The sequence below is a fragment of the Talpa occidentalis genome, unplaced genomic scaffold, assembly GCF_014898055.3.
Source record: "Talpa occidentalis isolate TD23 unplaced genomic scaffold, MPIMG_talOcc4v2.1 talOcc4.4, whole genome shotgun sequence".
NCBI classification, from domain to species: domain Eukaryota; kingdom Metazoa; phylum Chordata; class Mammalia; order Eulipotyphla; family Talpidae; genus Talpa; species Talpa occidentalis.
Genome location: NW_023604295.1, coordinates 27,062,790 through 27,082,573, shown reverse-complemented (window position 1 = coordinate 27,082,573; position 19,784 = coordinate 27,062,790). Strand labels below are relative to the sequence as shown.

Below are 19,784 nucleotides of genomic sequence, written 5' to 3'. Positions count from 1 at the left end.
CAAAATTTTTTTTAACCATTAAGGATTGTATTTGTTGTTGTAATATATGATATTTACTATATTGAGGTAAGTTTCTTCTGCCTCCATCTTCTTAAAATTTTTTTTATCATAAATGGGTGCCAAATCTTATCAATATTATTCTCAGTATTTATTGACATTATGTAATTTTTTTTTTAAAATGTCATTGCTTTTTTTTTTTTTTAAATGCAAGCACTGGGTACAGTCAGAGCGTGGGAGGGTGAGAGAATTCACCAGAGCCAGAGCGGGGAGCAGAGCAGGCAGAGGGACCGAAGTACACTGCTGAGGGGAGCAGCGGGCAGCAGGAGAGGTCTGTGCGCCATGTGGGACCCTCCTCCGGTGGCCGGGAAGCAGCCGGAAATCGAACACGCGCTGCAGAGGCTGTGGGCAGCTTCGCAACCCAGCGCGCAACTACTGCGCCACCGGGGAGGCCCAACATTATGTGATTTTTAAATTATTTTTGTTTATATCATATATTACATTGATTCATTTATGTATTTTAAACCAGTCTTGCATCCCTGGGATAAATCCCAGTTGGTGTATAATTCTAGTTATATACTGTTGATTTCAATTTATTAGTATTTTGCTGAAAATTTTTGCATAGATGTTCATAGGGATATTGAGCTATAATTTTCTGTTCTTGTCCTGTTATTTGGCTTCAGTATCAGGGTAATATTTGCATTCTGAAATGTATTTGGGAGCATTCACTCTTCTTGTATTTTTAAAAACAAATTGGGCAAGATGGTATCAGTTCTTGTTAGAGGATTGATAAACTTCAAAGCTGTCTCGCCCTATAGTTTTGTTTTCATATGTGGATTGATGTTGATAAATCTCTTTAATTTTTGTTTTTCAGTGATGTTTCTTATTTCTACTTCTATTTTTTCATGTTAATTTTGCAGGCTAAGAGATTCTAGATTAGAAATCTTTTTCTTTAATTTCTTATATATCTTCTGCCCTTCTCTTCTTGATTGTCATGTTTCTACTGAAAAGTCCACAGATGGTCCCTTATCCAGTGCAGTGCCAGGTCTCCAAATTCTGTATGTTGGTGTGTGCCCAGAATAGGCAACTGTAGTGAGTTCCTTGCATAGCCACCTCCCTCTCTCATGAGTTGCACTGCCCTAGTAACACTGTAAACATTTCACTTGAAGTTTTTTCTACCCTTTTCCTCTGGACCCTTGTTCCTGGCCTGTATTGTTAATTGTCCATTTTTCCTTTAGGGGTTACTGACTTTTTTTCTGCTGTGATCTTTTTTTGATTGTATGGAGGAGGTGAGCCTGGCATCTTTTACTCTGCCATCTTGTTTAATTGTATTTTTAAACAGTTTTATCCCCCTGGGCTTCTGGAATCTCTGGACTCAGTTTTCATTAATTCTGGAATACTGTTATTTTTTAAAAGTATTGTCTGTAATATTTCTTTTTTTCTCTTTTAATTCTTGAAACTGAATAGGCCTTTTAAAGAGCTTTTATCTATCTTCCAGGTTTTTTAACCTCTCTGATATTTTCTACTCAGGAAATCTCTATGTATCATACTTTGGTTATTTTACATGTCCAGTTCTCTGTTTACAATTATCTTTACAGTTGTATCTAGTCTACTGTGAATTCTGTCCTTTCATTTTTTTATAATCATGATTGTATTTTTCATTTCTAGAAATTCAGTTGGATTTTTTAAAAAAATTGGCATAGTAATAATTTAGTCTTTTGCTTTTTCTGGTATTTTCAATCTTCGTGTTATTTCTTCAAATATATTGCAAAATCATTTTTATCATCTGTCCAACAGCTGAAATTTTTTAATGGATCTGATTCTGCTTACTTTATTTCCATTCAAAGACACTGTGTGTTTTATGACTTTTTTAATTTCTTTTTTTTAAATATTGATTTATTGTAGAGGAGCTGAGGTGTAGGCCAGAGGCTTGAGGGGTGAGAGGATTCACCAGAGACAGAGTGGGGAGCAGAACAGGTGGATCTACTGAAATACACTGCTGAGGGGAGCAGCGAGTGAGACAGGAGAGGTCTGCTGTGCCATGTGAGTTAGCTCCCTGGCCCAGGATGGAACTCAGGCCATAGTGGTGATAGCGTGGAGACTTAACTCCTAGGCCACCAGGGAGGGCCTCTGTTTTATGACTTCTGAATGGAGTAGTACTCTCTGAAACTACATAAAATTCTCTTAAGGCCTGAGTTGGAGGTGAATTCCTTCAGATATGTTATGTTTGTTTTTCTCAGGTGCCAGAGGGCACTACCTGCTTGAGATAATGTTAAATGAAATCCTCAGCTTGGGGTTTTGGGATTTCCCATGTAGTGACTTCAAGCTATAAATTATCCTGAGGTTCACCTTAAGGTTACAAATCTCAGGGGAAATTGTAATTTTTTTTTCTTTCCTCTCTGGGTTTCTACTTTTACATAGTTTTGGTCCTTTGGGTATTTCTTCTTTAAAAAAAAAAAAAAAAACCTTTGACTAGAATTTTTAGTTGTTTGCACTTAGAGTAAATGTCCTATTCACATGCTAGTGAAATAGAAGCCTATCAGTATTACAATAATAAAAATGTATCTATTCACTTTTAGTGAATGAATAACTTCTTCATGAGGGCTCTCTGAGGGGGACAACTTTTCATAAGGGAATAAAATAGACAGAAATATCAGAAAGAAAAAATATGGCCAGGTTTGTCTTATTCCTAAATTAGATCAGAATCAGGTTATGCCAGTTTTTCATCATGCAGCTACAACTGAACATGTTGAGTTAATATGTCAGAAATGCTGGAGAGATCGCATAATAAGCCTCTTCCACCATGGATTTCATGGATATCTTACAATAAGCCTCAGAACACCTAACAATATAAAGCAACTAAAGTCCAGTTTAAGGGAGTTGGGCATTGGAGACCTACAAAACATCCAAACTTTACCTCAGGGCTAAAACTCTTCTTAATCAATGAATCATAGTTGTTGATAAATTATAAAATTGCTCAAATTTTATTTAAAGTTCTCCCCTGCCACTTCTCTTGAGGGAGGGATGATAGAGGATAAGTAAAATATCAGAGTAGAGTAAAAATCCCCAAACCAGGTCCTTGATTTCCAGAGTCTTATTAACCGCAAGGGGCAGTCATCTCTGGAGGTCATGGCTCCCCAGTGGGGGTTCCTGGAACACCCTGGACTGAATGTGATTCTCCTCAGTCTCTTTGGAGTCTGCAAATATTGCTAGGGAACAAGGGAGCAAGGGAGCTAGGCAGAGAAGCAAGAAGGATGTGGGGTGAAGTATAAAATACTTTTGGAAAAAAACAACTAGCAACTCCTTTGTCTGGGTTTTTGCTTGACTTCAAGATATAGTAAGCTTTTGTGCAGTTTGATGGAGCCTGAGTTTCTACCATTAGAACTGCATTTCTTTGGTTTAAGATTTTGTTTAGCCACTTAAAATGGATATACCCCTGGGATTCAATGCCTACTGAGCAGAGAACAGCAAATTAGTGACATTGACCACAGGAAGGGGCGGGACTGGAGCGAATTGGAAAAGAGATTCATGCCCACAGGGGCAGCTGCTGTTTGGTTTGACCAGCTGTTCAAAAGCAGGAATGTGGCACTTGTGATTTTTTTTAAAGTCAGAAAACAGCATTTTTATGATAAATTTCGTGGTTTTTAAAGAAACTAAAAAAGAAAAACAAACAGAAAACAAAAAAAACCCAAACACATAGCAGGTCAAACAAGGTCAAACAAAACACACCATGGCCTGGATATGGTCCGGAAGTCACTGGTTAGTTATCTCTGTGTTGGACTTTACTGTTCTCTGGACCTCCCCCCACACTCTGCCCGTTGTCAAAGAATTAATCACATCCTTTGCTGAAGTGGAGCAGAGAGAGGGAAAAAAGAAATGTAGGGCCACTCATGTCCATGCATGAGTGGACAGAGAGGATGAAATGTGGGGTGAGGGAAGAGGAGACAGTGGTGAAGTCCTGGGTATTTCTGAGTGTGCTGGGCCGTGGGCCAGGGAGCTCTATGCTAGCTACGCTGCCTTACCAACCGCTGGATGTGAATGAACAAGTCAAATCTTACTATTTCAGGATGCTGTGACTTCCCAATGTGAAATTTTTGAGTCATTTTGTCCATATGGCATTCATAAAAGAATGTAAAAAATAATTCCAGTGGGACTATGTAGTGTCCCTGGTAGATAATTCAGTTCACAATACTTATTTATGAATAAGTGTAAAATAAATGAAACACTGATTAAATAGATCTCAAAGGCTTCCACCTGGCAATATTACTTAGTATTATTTGTTATATTAAAGAGAAGTTTTAAAGTAACATATATGTTGTTTAGACGGACTTGTCCCCAAGCTCTGAAGGTGGGCTTTCTCTGTTGCAGGTTACCTGTTGGCAACATTCAGGTAAGGCAGGTGCGACCATGCCTCCTCGCCTGCCTCTGGATCGGTAAATGCTCTCATTTCTTCATGAGCCTGTTGAAATATCTCTTTTCCACTTTTCTCAAAGGACAGCCTTTTCTTCCGGGAGGAAGAGAAATACAGAGCAAAATGATGGCGACCTACTGGACATGCACAGGAAGTGGCCGTCCAGTGCTGGAGAGGACCGCGCCCTGCTGCTAGGATTTGCAATGATGGGCTTCTCAGTCCTAATGTTCTTCCTGCTTGGAATAACCATCCTAAAACCTTTCATGCTCAGGTAAGGAAAGAGAAAGGAGACCCAGATTTCCCAATTCTGATCAGAGCCAGGCACATGGTAGGGGAGGGGAAACTGGATTTGATTTCCCAGCTCCCCTGACCTTTGTCTAGGACAGAGATGATAGACTCACCTGGTTCTCCCTCAGTGCTGGGGGTAGCAGCGCATGGAGGAAGAGGTGTAAGAAAGTGGAAGATATTCCTTTGTGGCTACCGCATTCCAATATCAAAAATATATTTAACAATGAATCCACCAATTAGATATTTATTTAGGTAAATATTCTCCCTTGGACATGCAGGTAACAGGGAAGGGCTAGTTTAAGCCTTCTACATAGCACAGTAAAAGTTATTTGAATCTGAGTGTATTAAGTTTGACACTGTCTACCTGGAACATAATAGTTGCTCAAAAAATAATGTTAGCTTCTTTCCCTTTCTTTGAATCAGCTTCCTTTTTAAATGTGTGCATTAAGTTACCACTTATTAAATATATAACTATAAATATATTTAAATCTATAGCAAACTCATGCTGGAAGCATTATTTTAACATTCATTTTATAACTAAGAAAGCAGAAATTCAGAAAGACCAAGTAACTTGCCCAAGGTCGGTCATACAGCCAGTAAAGAACTAACTTGTTGTTCTGACAAGACTTCTTGTCTTCTAAATGAAGCTTGCAGCAATGAGAGGGATGGGAGTTTTGCTTAGGTCAAAGGGATGAGCTGTTTAATTTTGGAGGATGGCTCACACATTGACCGGGGTACTTTGTAGGAGGGGAATACTTGGTAGTGGGTAAGCAAGGGATGCTTTCTCTTTGGCTAGCCAAAGAACAACAGAAGGTCCTTGGGGAATGGGAAGGAGGAAGCTGAAGGAAGAAGTGAACTAGAGAAAAGGGGTCATAGAAAAGAAAGTGGGTGTCAACTTTTATTTATCAGATTCATCTCCTGTCATTCCTGAGTTACCATCGTTGGGACAATAAATGGCTGTCACCATCACTTCAGCATACAGGGCCACTAGTAGAGGGATCCCAAGGAATTTTCTCTTTGATATTAGCACCAGGAAAATGTGTTTTGCGCCTGATCAACCAACTTACTTTTATTCAATGGACACCTGGTGTCTTATATTTCATTGTATTTTCTTCATTGTTAGGAAGCTCAGAGTCAAGTTTGTGGTCTGAACCTCATAAATGTATGTAAGTTAGGAGGTGGTTTGAGGGTAACTTCTGCAGTCTGGCACAAAATTGTACTTATAAATTTTACTTTTCTAGTATTTTTGAAGCAATTAAGTGAATGTTTAAGAATGTTAAGTTTTCATCTCTCATGATTTTTTAAAAATTGAGGTAATATTGACTTACAGTATTGTATGATTCATATGTATAGGATCACAAATGTTCAGATGTATATGACCACACCACACCTACCACCAAGTCACCCATAGTTCCCTATTATACCCCCATTAAACCCCCTCCATCGAACTTGTGCTGCAGTGGCTTGATAGTGTTGTGTCTTTAACCCCTGTGTCACAAGGGAGGCCCTGAAATCCACCAGATTTAAATTATACTCAATGCCACACTTGATTAGGCTTTAGAGAGCTTAAGTTCTATCACAAGTAAACAGACAGATCTAAGATATTTTTAGAAATGATTATTTTAAATGAATTTAGAAATACATTTTGTTGTTGATGGGGGAGGATGATGTCAGAGTAAGTTCCCTGCTTTGCACTGGGGAGAATAAACTAAGAGAAGTTCAGATAGCCACTGGACTCAGAGGATCCTGTGACATGGGGTGAGTCCAGAGGACCTCGAGGAACTTATCAATAGCAAAAACATGGTAGGTTTTTTAATGAGTGATTCCTTGGGAATGAGAGTTTCTTTGGAAGAAGAGTGGGCATATAGACTTGTACCTCATTTCCAAACTTCTGTACCTTACCTTGACTAAAGGACGCTGCAGTTGGACTCCTTCCAAAGGTACATTTTCATCAGCCAATGGGTGCATCTGGAGATGATGAGACGTGAGAGATTTCTGAGTGTGTGTGAAGCTTGGTAGAGTATTTCGGTGAGTACAGCTCAAACTGTGGTTCTACAGACACCTGCATCTTAAATACTGTTCAATACGTGGATTCCTGAGCCTCAACTCAGATACCTGAACCAAATATCTGGGAGCTAAGACATAGAATCCATAGTTTAACAAATTCTTCATTCTAAAGAACTCTGGTGAATCTGCAATTTGAGGACCATTAAGTTTTTCTATTGGGTTAAGAATTGATAAGGAGGGGCCTCCTTGGCGGTGCAAGGGGTTAAGACACAACCTATGAAACTATCGACAGTCACTGCAGTGAGAGTTCGATCCCAGGCCGGGGAGCTACCCACATGGCACAGCAGACCTCTCCTGACTCACCCTCTGCTCTCCTCAGCAGTGTATTTCAGTAAATCTGCCTGTTCTGTTCCCCACTCTGTCTCTGGTAAATCCTCTCACCCTACCCCCCCGCCCCCCTGCACTTCTGGCATGTACCCCAGTTCTTGTATGCATAAATAAATCAATCTTTAAAAAAAAAAGAATTGAGGGCCTCCCCGGTGGCGCAGCGGTTGAGCACTGGGTTGCGAAGCTGCCCACAGTCTTTGCAGTGCTGGTTTGAACCCGGCCGCCAGGCGAGGGTCCCACATGGTGGCACAGACCTCTCCTGCCGCCTGCTGCTCCCCTCGGTAGTGTACTTCGTCACTCTGCCTGTTCTGCTCTCCGCTCTGGCTCTGGTGAATTCTCTCACCCTCCCATGCCTCTGACTATACCCAGTGCTTATATAAATAAATGAATGAATAAATTAAAAAAAAAAAAGATTGAGAGGGAGGGCCTCCCTGGTGGCAAAAGGGGTTAAGCACAGCACTGTGAAGCTATCCGAAGCCTTTGCAGCACGAGTTTGATCCCCGGCCAGGGAGCTGCCCACATGGTGCAGCAGACCTCTCCTGTCTCACCCACTGCTCCCCTCAGCAGTGTATTTCAGTCAATCAGCCTGTTCTGCTCCCCATTCTGTCTCTGGCGAATCCTCTCACCCCCGCACCTCTGGCCTGTACCCCAGCTTTTGTATGCATAAATAAATCTTTTTAAAAAAAAGAATTGAGGGAACTTGGGGATTTACTGCTGTTTATCTGTCTTAATATCCTTGAGGCTCTTTAGTCATTTTGTGCCTTCTGTAATGGTCTTGTGTCACCTTGAAATAGACAAATGCCTTGGGTTTCCACATTAGAAATCTAGAGCTAAATTTTCATTAATTTTTTTTTCAATTGAAGCACTCAGAGAGAAGAATCAAACTGCACTATCATCTACACACAGATCATGGATGAGTGGATGGCCTGTGCCTTCACCTGTGGTGTGGACTGCAGAGGTCAGGGCAAGTACCCGTGTCTTCAGGTGTTTGTGAATCTTACCCATTCAGGTCAGAAAGTTCTCCTACATTATAATGAAGAGGCTGTGCAGATAAACAGCAAGGTAATGTAAATTTGATATAATTTAGTGTTCTAATATAGACACCTTTTTGTTGCAGACTGTCCCTGGCAGGGTGCAATAGCCAGAGCCATCTCTAGGGATAAATCTACCTTCTTCCAGTGAAATGTCTGACCAGTGGTCAAATGAGCATAAATGAAGCTAGAAGCATTTTTTTAGCTGTTTAACTGAGATTTTATTATATTTTAACAGGAAATGGTATTTTTTTTTTTTATTTTTTTAAATTGAAGTGACTTTTTTTTTTTAAGAAAAATAATTGGGTGCATAGACAGGTGAGAAATTATTTTAATTTCACAAATAGTTGTCTGGAGGCAAAGAACACAGGATTTATTAGCAGAGGTCCCATTCTCCATCACATCAAAAATGTGAATATGTACTTACCATCTACTTTAAATCAAGCAAGTGATTTTCCTTATCCAAAAATTTAAATTATAACTTTGATTTTTAATAAGTTAGTCAACTGGTTCATATGATTTAAAGTTTACATTTCCACCTTATGATAAAGTTGAGTTTTACCAAATTAGTTGACATTTTACACCTAGTTGTTTTTACTTAAGTCCTAATTTTCCATCTGTTGATTTCTATACTCTATATTTGATGCATTATTTCTAAGGTCTCAAATATTTTTGTAGGCCTTGACACAGTGTCTAAGTACTAGTAGATATATTAAAAACCTGAAGCTTTATTGAAAAAAAAACAAAAAACAAAAAACACCAGCTGATAGAGCTCCCTTCTCCCCTAGTTCTGCCTCCCAGGCATTATGGCAGACTAGGTAGGGCCCCCTCAGTGAGTCTAAGGCAAAAGCTAATATGCTAATCTTAGGGCTTCCCTGGTGGTGCAAGGGGTTAAACACAGCATTGGGCTGGCCAGAGAGCTAACCACATGGCACAGCAGACCTCTTCTGTCTCGCCTGCTGTTCCCCTCAGCAGTGTATTTCAGTCTGCCTGTTCTGTTCCCCACTCTGTCTCTGGTGAATATTCTCTCTCTCTCTCACACACACACCCCTCTGGCCTGTACCCCAGTTCTTGTATGCATAAATATTTAAAAAAATGCTAATCTTTAGGGAAAGATTTTACTACAGGTAACCAAGACAGAGACCATAGAGGCATTGATTATTAGGTGTTGCAAGCATACAGAGAGCTCAATAAATATTTGATTGGACAAATGGATTCATTGAATTACTATCCAGGAAGAGATTGAGGATCTGCATGTGGGGAGGAGCATGGTCTTTATGAAGTTGGTCACTACCTCTTCTGCAATGTGTTTATTCTAAGAATTCCTTTCCACATCCCTGCTTCTTGCCTGGAAATGGCTATGTCACTGTGTCCTCCTACCAGCTCTCCCCATGCGCTGTGAATAGATTTTCTCATCTTCTGAGATTAAAACTCCACCCTACCAGCTTCAGTTTGAAGCTATTTCAGATTTAAAACTTTTGTTTAAGTGTTTGGTATCAGGGACAGTGCCTTCATCTCTCTTCCTCCTCCATATTCCTAGTGCTTTTACACACCTAAATGCCACCGAGATAGGAAGGATTTGCTCAACAGTGCTCTGGACATAAAGGAATTCTTCGATCACAAAAATGGGACCCCCTTTTCATGCTTCTACAGCCCAGACAGACAACCTGAAGATGTCATTCTCATAAAAAAGTACGACCAAATGGTTATCTTCCACTGTTTATTTTGGCCTTCACTGACTCTGCTAGGTGGCGCTCTGATTGTTGGCATGGTGAGATTAACACAGTATCTGTCCCTACTGTGTGAGAAATATAGCTCTGCACACAGAGATGAGGTAGGTGGCAAAGTATCCTATATGGAACAACATCAACTCAAACTGTTGAATGTGGGGAGGAGCAAAGGAAAGAGCAGAGAAGTCCTTAAGTGGTGGCCAAACTAAAGTCCTGGCCTTCAGATACCTGCAATTCTGCACCGGAGGTCCTAATTATGCCTGATTACAAACTAACCATGTAGAGGCAATTAAAATTAAGTATGATATTTCATGTAGAAAGAAAAATTCTTAAAAGCCCTATTATACATTCTATTTATTCTGTAATGAGATACAAATTCACCATCTTTTCTACTCTCTCAATATTTTTTTTTTCCTGGTTCAAATGAGACTTCAATTTATTTATTTGTTTTTTTTAAATTGAAGCAATATTTGTTTACAATGCTGTATATGATTTAGAGGTACAGGTTCACATCTTTTAGGTGTATGTTACCGACCACACCCACCACCAAGGCACTCACAGTCCTCCACTGTTTCCATAAGAACCAAGGAAATACTTTTTATTTTCACATGACAGAGGGGGCTCAAGGTAGTTGCATTTTATCTAATTTCAGCTATCGCTAGAAGTTGTCAATGTGGAAATAAATGAGGTTATCTAAACCTGAACACTGATCTGCCTAGTTCTATGCAATTTGATAGTTTGCATTAAAATGTTTCTCAGAAAAATCCTTAGTGAAGAACAAAACCATCCATTCATTATAGGAAGATAATGATCTGGTAATTTTAGAAAATGTGGGTCTAACATTTTCCTTTATAATTGATGATAAAGGAAAAAAGCTGCTGCCTAGAAAATTCACTAAGTTGAGAGCTATTTGTGCTTAACCTTGTCATGTTCCATGTAATTTTTCTTTCAGCAACATTTTTTGTTTAATTATGCTTTCTGTAAGCTCATTTTATTCTTTGTGTACATTCTGGTGGGGGTGGGAGAGATGACTAGAAATGTGTTTTGAAGTACAGGGAGTTGCTGTTGGAATTGTTGGAATTCAACATTCTTCTCAGATAATCCACAGTGTAGGAAGTTAACAATAGTTAGTACTTTAATCAGTTGATCATGGTTATTAAATAATCAAAGATTATCCCAAGAAGTGCTTTCCAGATTAATTATGCTGAAGATAGGATTTGAAAATAGCTTCTTCTGAAAGCCAATGTGCCTCAAATTATCCTAAAATTTTGCTAAAAAATACATCCTGCACAACAGACTCTGACTTTTGAAGCAACTTTTATATGTAATCAAACCAGAAACTTTGATTCTAAGTCAATTTCCTTTTATGAATTAAACTCAAGTCACAAACTACCAAATAGTTTGAATAAAATTCAATAGATGACATTGATTTGACCAGTAATGAACAATTTTGGTGTTTTCTTTCTAGTGTGGAATATTTGAGAGAACATGTGTCTCAGGGTAGGATTTGTTTGAATTTGTAGCTATTAATTACAACTTTAAAGGTATATAGCCTCAGGCAATTCAGTTGAATTCTTTGCACCTCTCTCTTCACATCTATAAAATGGAGATAAGCTCTTCTTTTGTGGTGTTAATTTAAGGAGTGGACAAGGTAGAGTGAGACACTTGGCTTAATAGTTCCTGGCACCTGATTGAATGGTGAAAAAGGTTAGTAGATAAAAACATCTTCTGTGAAATTTTGATATTTTGTCAAATTTATCCCTCTTATAGATACATACCCAAAGAAAATGAAATCAGTACCCGTAAGAGATAGCTGCAGTCCCCTGCTTACTGCAACAATAACCAAATCCACATACAGTGGATTATCGCTCAGCTTTAAAAAAGGAGACCTGCCATTTGCAGCAACATGGATGAACTAAGGGCTTTACATTAAATACAGCCAGGCACAGAAAGGAAAAATACTGCATTTCGCCTATAGGTAGCATCAAAAAAAGACAAATAGAAGCAAATGGTGGTTACCAGAGATGGGGAGGTGGGAGAATTGGGGAGATGTTAGCTAAAGGTTACAAGCTTTCAGTTATATGATAAATAGAGACTTACTGTACAGCTTAGTGACTATAGTCAATAATACTGTACCGAATACTAGAGCTCTGCCAGCTCTCATCTCATGCACAGAGTGACTGTGAGATGCCATGTTAATTAGCTTGACTGTTGTAATCATTCATTTTGTATATGGATATTGTACATCAAATCATCATACATACACCTTAAATATATGCAATTCTTATTAAAATATACACAATGGTGTATTTTTTTTACACATGGTGTAAAAAATAAATCAGTGAGCCTTGGGTACCATATCAAATCATTCTGCAAATTGAATTTCTGTAGTTTTCTTAAATTAAGGACACCTCTCTGTTCTATTTTTAGTAAGTCTGACACCCCTTTAACAATAGACAATTCTTGGGACTCTTCTAACAAATTAAAAACCATTAATTTGAACCCTAAAGTGTGTGAATTTGGATCAATAAACAAAATTTAAGCAATTTGGTCAATAAATAAAATGTAAGCAATTATTTCATGCTAATTGCTTAGAAGTGCAAAGTAGTGATGCCCATGTACATATCCGGTCAAAGAAAAATCCAGGCTTCCCTTTTGCAAGGTTTGCAAGTGAAAGCAAAACCAATTTGCTTCTAACCTAACTTTACTTTCAGCTTTTGGTCTTCAATTGACTGAAAAGATACCCATCCCACATATAAAGACATTGATACATGTACATGTACACATATATTTCTGCTTAAAATACAAGCATATAATTCTTTGTGCATAAAGGAAGTTAATATTTAAACAGATATTTCTCTAATCATCACTTTACTGGGGCAGAAAAATTGGTTTTTAAGACATCATCATAGTTTCAGGTTTTCAATAATTATTCTTAGTCATTATTGATAAGAACTCCAATTCAGCTAAAATTTGACTATTAGTCACACAGGTTTGCTTGTAAGTATTCAAAATAAATGGCAACATATAATGATCGCAACTTTTTGTTTGTTTAAAATATATAGTGCGCTAAGGATTGTTTGGACACAAAGTTATTATTATTATTTTTTAATAAACAGCGTGATGTTACAGACTGCAAAGTTAAGGAAAAGCAGACATTGACATTTTCTGATGAGCACAAACAATAAGTGCAGTCACAGGCCAAATGTCTTGCTAAGAACAGCAAGACTGGGAAGAGGTCTTATTGAGACACTATTATTCTATAGCCTCAGCACATGCATCTTGCTGTGTCAAATACTTTTTGGGCCATCATTAAAAGAACATTTAAAAACATTTTTCTCCTAACTAATGCAGTATACCACAGGACTTCAGTTCATTGAGTAACAAAATAAAGAGAAATAGATTTGCTACAATAAATGTGGCTAACAAGCCTGGTGGGAGTTCCTTTTTGAAGCTTCCAAAGTCCACATATGTTGTATTAGTAGTCTTCTTTTTGTAGTGCCTCTTCCTCAAGATATTCAAGTGTTATGCTAGTCCCAAAAGGATATATACTCTTAAGACTTTATTCAGCCCAATTTAGTCCAAGAACTGGCTCACATGGAAACCATTGTTTTTGAAACTTAGTTTCCATAACCGAAAACATTTCTAGAAACCTGATGAAGGCCAACCTCTCCAACCACTTTTTTTAGGAATAGAAACTAAATCTGAAGGGCTTTTTCTTATGAAATCAAGAGATAATGACCACATTTGCAAATTCATATAACTAAGGAGTTTAGTTTTATGAATGATATTTTGAGAAAATGTACAACAGTGACGGTTTTCTGCCTCCTTGCTAACTTAGGTTTAACAAATATAAGGGTCACCAAAAAATATACTGGCTCTTAGCATAACCACAAAATCATTGTAGTGACAGATTAAATAAGTTTCAGTTAGATTCACAAACTTAATTGGCTTACAAAGTGCATTAAAAACCTTCCATACTTAGTAACACGAGGAATGGGGTCTCCTGTTGGTAGTGAAAATTAGTTACGTAATTCCACTAAATGTGCAATGGACTGATTTTACTTCCTGGTCTGCCTCCCTCCACCAGCTAACACACCTGTATGTACCTGTGTGAAAAGTAAGTCAAAAAATTTCCTTAAGGCTCATCATGGTACTTTATGCCAACAAGTATGGCTGTAATATTAACATAGCTAAAAGAAAGCAAAAGAAATGGCGCTGCACAGATAAAAGTGCAAAACCTTTATCAAGTGGAGTATTTGAATGAGACGAGCTTACTTAAAAGCTGACATGCCAAATTTGGGACATTCCCAATAAATACTAAACTCTTGTGAATTTTAGAACCTTGATGTTCAAGAGGTGCCTCTTGACCAGGTCAAGCAAGCAGTGCATATGCAACTTCATTAATAATGAATGAGAGTGAAGAAAACTAACTTTAAATGCTCAGCCTCGTACCACAAACCTCTTGGCATAATAGCCCTTTCCACATAACCGGAGCAAGGATTTAAGTTTAGCCTAAAGAACTTTTTTTAAAATATCTCCACTATTACCAAAAACAGGGCATGCCAACTGACTATATAAATCTAAAATACAGTGCTCTGAAGATGTCTGAGCCTGAAGTCATTAACTATGATTTATTTTTTCCCCTATTAACCTTCTGAGGTAGTGTCACTGATTCAATTTTATCAGGACCATCACTATCTCTAGCTAAACCCCACAATCTTTTTCAGAAAGTGAAAACAACTTTTAAAAGAAAAGAAAAAAGGCTTCCCAGGCCATGGTACGTAAGATACATTTACAATTTTTAATGTAACAGTTAAAAAATAAAAATGGTTTGTTTATAGTTTAAAAAACAGCCCAGCTGTATTATTCTGTCACCAAGAATTATTATCTGAGGATCCTGTAATTACTGAATTTTAAAGTTCCGCCTTCACAAGCCCATCTGTGATGAAGAGCTAATTCCCTCATGGTAAGCACAATATACTCTCACAACTTGCAGCCCTCTCTTAGTGCCCCATCTGAGCAGGATGGATATGAAGAATGCAGTCCATTCAAACAACTCCCCTGTTCTGCCCCCTCCCTCCACATTTCCCTCTTCAAAAACATCTTAAGTATGAAAGTTGCTTTTAAATAGAAGCACCACAATCCATTAACACAACATATGGCCTTTAAATTGAAATATTTTAGCGATGTCCTGGACATCCAAATCAATTTTTAAGATGGATTCTGAATGTGTGGGTCCAGCCCAGGTCTGCAGTTTGTCCAGACATAGAAACAAAAAGAACTTATAATATTCAGAAAGTTAACCCGCTTGCTTTAAATAATGTTGGGAATTAAATTTCTTCAAAGAGTTGGCAAGCATGTGCTATTGGTCAGAATAGAAGTTAAATGGATTTACAAAATAATCATGAAGAAACAAATCCAAGTTGTATGCTGTGAAATTTCCATGGTGCCTTTAAAATAAGGTGGGCTGTTCACATTTTTTAACAATGCCAAACAACTCAATTTTTGATGGAAAAAAGAATACAGATGGACTGTGTTTTACCTATGCGAAAATCATGAATCCATTTAAAATAAAATCCCAAAGGGTATAAACAAGTCATTGATTATTTTCCTGATTAATAAGAACTACACTTTACACAAAATACTTTGTCAGCAGCTGTTTTCATCAAAAAACCAATAGTCATAGTTTCACAGTTGAAAAAGTTACACATTAAAATATTTTACAATTCATTGTATATTCATCAGTTTCCCTTTTCCTAAAGGGCTTGTAATATAAAGCAGATTAGAAGGGAAAACCTCAAAGTTGATTGCTCTGATGCTAAGTTTTACAGAAGACATTAAGAACCACAAAAGGTTTAGGTTCTATTGTAAAATAGTGACCAAATTCCATTCCTCTTTAAAAAATCCAATTAGAAACATATTTTTTTAAAAAACCAAATTCCACAATATGATTAACAGATTTCAAATTAACAGCAGTCTAAAATCTTCAAAATAAACAATTTGTACAGCTGAAAATGATTAAAAAGTTAAAGCATAATTTTCAAATAGTTGATTATTTCTTGCTAAAATGTGTTCAAAATTAGGCTTTATTTTCTTCAAGCCTGCTTTTCTTTTTCCCTCCAAAATTGTCATGAAGGAAATAGTTCTCAAGTGCCCAGATGAAACTGTAGAGTCCATAGTCAGTCATATACCACATTCAATGACAAGGATGGTCAGTCGTCTGATTCACGGGATTTGATCTGGGACACTGAATACCCAGAAATGGTTGTATGATCCTTGACCTGAAACACGATCTCCTTCACCCCATGAGCATTCAATTCAGTTTTTGGTTCCTTGCTTTCTCAGTATTGCCTATCCATTTGTCCCTTACTTTTTAAGGTAGTTTCCATAAACTCTGCTTCAATTTGTTTAAATTTTACTTTGCTTCTAATTAAATCACTATCTATATTCTTATAAAATAATAAAATAATTCAAACAATTAATTTGGCTGTGATAACTCTTGAAAATAAATGTAAATGATGAAATAAGCTTGTGGTTTGTGTTTTAATGGTGGAGAGGTCCCATGGGAAGGGTGGGGACAAATCTCTCTGGACTGAGGTGAAAAATATAAAAATTGTATAAATTTTGTGCAAGGAAGTGCAAGGCTTTTTTGGCACTTGGATAAAACACAGTTCTCTGTAAAATCTTTTTGTCCTCCATCAAAGTTTCATATTTGTGTACCATTTCACTGAGTTATCTTGTAATCAATCCCTGTTATAAAGACTGGGACAGTGTGTACTAACTGAATATATCTAAAAGACCCAACATGTTAATCATGAAGTTTTAATAAATCTTCTGAAATCTTCTGTATCTGCAAAAGAATCTTTCTGGTTTCCCACTTAAAATGGAGTTTAACTCTTCTTACTTATTCCAAGACAGTTTACAGAAATAAGTTCCTTTAATCTTCAAATTTATTTTTCTTGTCGGCAATATTATATACATGCTTTAGTGAAGTACCTAAATCTCCAATAATGATGCCCTTTAAGGGTCCTAAAATAGTCAAATACTAAGAGTATCTGTATTAGAGTCCCCTGTTCACAATTCAAGACTTCTACTATAGGTAACTGATTTCATTAATGGATAGTTTTTAAAGTGATGCTGTTTTACTAGAGTATACAATGTGCACTTTTATAAAGTATTCCAATAATATGCCTAATCTAGAAAACTGTCAGTAAATTATTGCACTTTTCTGGTGTGGCACCTGGACATTTGCTAAAGCTATTTACTAGGACATTAATCATTCATTTCAAATACTGAGTAAAATATCAGATTCTATAATGATGACTAGCATTAGCCCCTATGTCTTGGGTTAATGTTTTCAAAATGTTTAAGAATGTATCCTGTGCTTAAATGCAATTTAATAAAGTTGGAGAGTGAGTCCTGACCACTTGGAAATGGAACATGATCTTAAAACAGTTTAAAGGTTCTACTTTTATTATTGAGCTATTGGATAAATAGCCTAACAAGGTAAAAAGTTCATGTTTTCTATTCCCCCATATTATAAAGTATTATTCATGAGCAAACCTCGGTAGAGGGGTTTAAGCAATCAGGAAGATACTCTAAGTTGTGTTAATTTTGGTAACTATTTCATATGATTGACACATTCTCAACTATAAAACAGGATGGAAGATGGTGGATTTATGTGAAAACATAAAGAAATAAATGGAAAGGAGATAAACTTTAATCTGTTCTCCTTAAGTAGTTAGTTATACACTAGTCATTGGTATAAATGGGATGGTGCCTAAGCCTCACCCACAGACCAAGGGAAAAGCTGACCATGCTGCTATGAACAATAAAAATTTTGGGGTGCAAAACAATGCATGACTATGGGACAGATCATGTAAATAAAGAATATATATTAATGATAGTTTCTATAATATAAATAGCCTTTAATAAAAAAAATAATCTTTTTAATAACATTAATACTCACTTCTATTTTCTGGAAAACATGCATGAAAAATGTATTCAATTGCAAAAGGAGAGAAAAAAAATCATCAACCTAATGTGACTATTGTACAATTCTGGAGCAAGAACTGTTCCTGCTCATTTTTTTCTCTATGATGATGATTTCACTTTGTGGGAGCCCAGAATTTCCCTGGGAAATAAGAATCAGATTCTTGTAAATACTGTCCAGAAAAAAACCCCCAAAACACCATTTTATAATAGGTCTCATTTGTGACTGCTTCCAAAACTTTGCAGATAAGACCCCAAATCATCAAAAGGTTTGATTTATTAAAAAGGAAAGTCTCTGGTGTAATCTCAAGAGTCCCTTCCACCCCAAGCATTTTTCTTCATTAAACAAGGAGTCAAAAAACCCACTTCAAACTATAAATTGAACAGCAATGGAAAAATAAGAAATTTCATTATTTTCCAATCTTAATGTAATTTAACATCAAACTCCAGTTTGGTTGGACCTAATGCAGTGATAGACTTTGTATGTGTTGTGTCCACATTTCAAAACATAGAACACTTGCAGGACAAAAAGAGAACATCATTTTTTTTCCTTCTCCGTCATTTCTATATATTTTGGATATTTTTTGTTTTGTTTTTTAAAAAAAGATACAAATAATCTTCAAAGTTTACCTTTTTGGACTTAAGGCATAACATGAAAATTGCGCATTATTCTAAAGCTTAATTTTGAAATGAACTAGTTTAGTGCTATCAAACCCTGTTTGCGTTTTATTTAAATTATATAGTATTTTATTTCTGTTCTTGCTGTAAATTCTAATGCTGTTCATGGATTGTGCAATTCCTATGCAATCAGTCTTTGCCTGTTGACAGTTATTAACAGTGCAGTATAGAATCCAGATATCGAGATTTCAGTTTCTCAGTTATCACTTCAGTTCAAAGCATGCTGCTTAATTGTGTGGAAGATCCAATCCATTTTTGTTGTCCAGCCACCATGATGTGCATCATTCATTTGTTTCATGAAATATTCCAAAGCCTCTTGCTCGGTTTTATCTAAAGCTAGGGTCTTTCGAATGTATGCAATATCATCAAAAGATTGTAGTTCTGGCATTCCAGAGCCAAGCATCATTGAGAAAAGATTTATGAAGAGATTGGCGTGCTGCCGAATAGCTAGATAAGCCTTGTAACACATTTCCTGAAACCTACAATTAATAAGAACAGTTTGGTCAGTATGGAGCAACTGGCATTAACACCTTCAGGTCTCTGCTCAGTAGTCACATCATTACAGGCCGTCTTGGACAAACTTAGAAAAACAGTAGTCTTCTCATTCCCCTTAGCAATACTTCTATTCCTTTTGCCCTGCACTACCAAGTTAGTTCTGGGAGTCAGTAAGGACTTTATTTACTGCTTTATCACCAGCACCTGAAACAATGCCTGATATAAAAGAATTTAGTAAGGATTTATTGAAAATACAAATTGCTCCATATTAAAGCCTTTAGGGTTTAGGCTGGGGCCAAGATACTGAGTCACAGATGAAACAAGACTTATGACAGGTTTCAAAAATACTTTAAGGTTTAGGATGCACTAATGATAAAGCATAGTGGTAAGAGAAATTATGTTTGAAAATGGTAATTATAGTTCATTGAATTCCTTAAATCGTAAAAGCAAGAAGTACTGCTTTAAGTGCTACATATTATTTGTTATTATTGTAAAGTGGTGAAGGTGGAGTCCAATTATTTAAAAACCAGTAAATAAAAACTTTTAAAGTATTATGAAGTTTAAGGATAACTTTTTAGGCCCTAGTTAACTCAATGAATTAAATTTGGTTTTGTTTCTATTTTCCTTCATAGTATTACACAATAAATAAAATAAAAATATTTAAATATTTAGTTGATGCTAACAAGTTAATATGACATCTATTATTGTAAATTGCTTCATAAATATCAATTGTCTTTGAAAAGCAGCGAGAATTCTTTATTTTGT

At 36.8% G+C, this 19,784-nt stretch overlaps 2 protein-coding genes across 6 annotated transcripts in view; one reads left to right on the top strand and one right to left on the bottom strand.

Moving 5' to 3' along the window:
- KCNMB3 (potassium calcium-activated channel subfamily M regulatory beta subunit 3) overlaps positions 1 to 12,932 on the top strand; it is a 61,693-nt gene extending 48,761 nt beyond the window's left edge. For all 4 annotated transcript variants that reach the window (XM_054700390.1, XM_054700389.1, XM_037525142.2 and 1 more), the window contains 3 exons: positions 4,491 to 4,679; positions 7,954 to 8,152; positions 9,662 to 12,932. In XM_054700390.1, coding sequence (XP_054556365.1) covers positions 4,552 to 4,679; positions 7,954 to 8,152; positions 9,662 to 10,060 — 726 coding nt within the window. In that variant the 5' untranslated portion in view covers positions 4,491 to 4,551 and the 3' untranslated portion in view covers positions 10,061 to 12,932. The remainder of the gene's footprint in view (positions 1 to 4,490; positions 4,680 to 7,953; positions 8,153 to 9,661) is intronic.
- The window catches only part of PIK3CA (phosphatidylinositol-4,5-bisphosphate 3-kinase catalytic subunit alpha), a 75,009-nt gene continuing 67,385 nt past the window's right edge, over positions 12,161 to 19,784 (bottom strand). For both annotated transcript variants that reach the window (XM_037525133.2, XM_054700386.1), the window contains exon 21: positions 12,161 to 19,003. In XM_037525133.2, the coding sequence (XP_037381030.1) occupies positions 18,733 to 19,003 (271 nt within the window). In that variant the 3' untranslated portion in view covers positions 12,161 to 18,732. The remainder of the gene's footprint in view (positions 19,004 to 19,784) is intronic.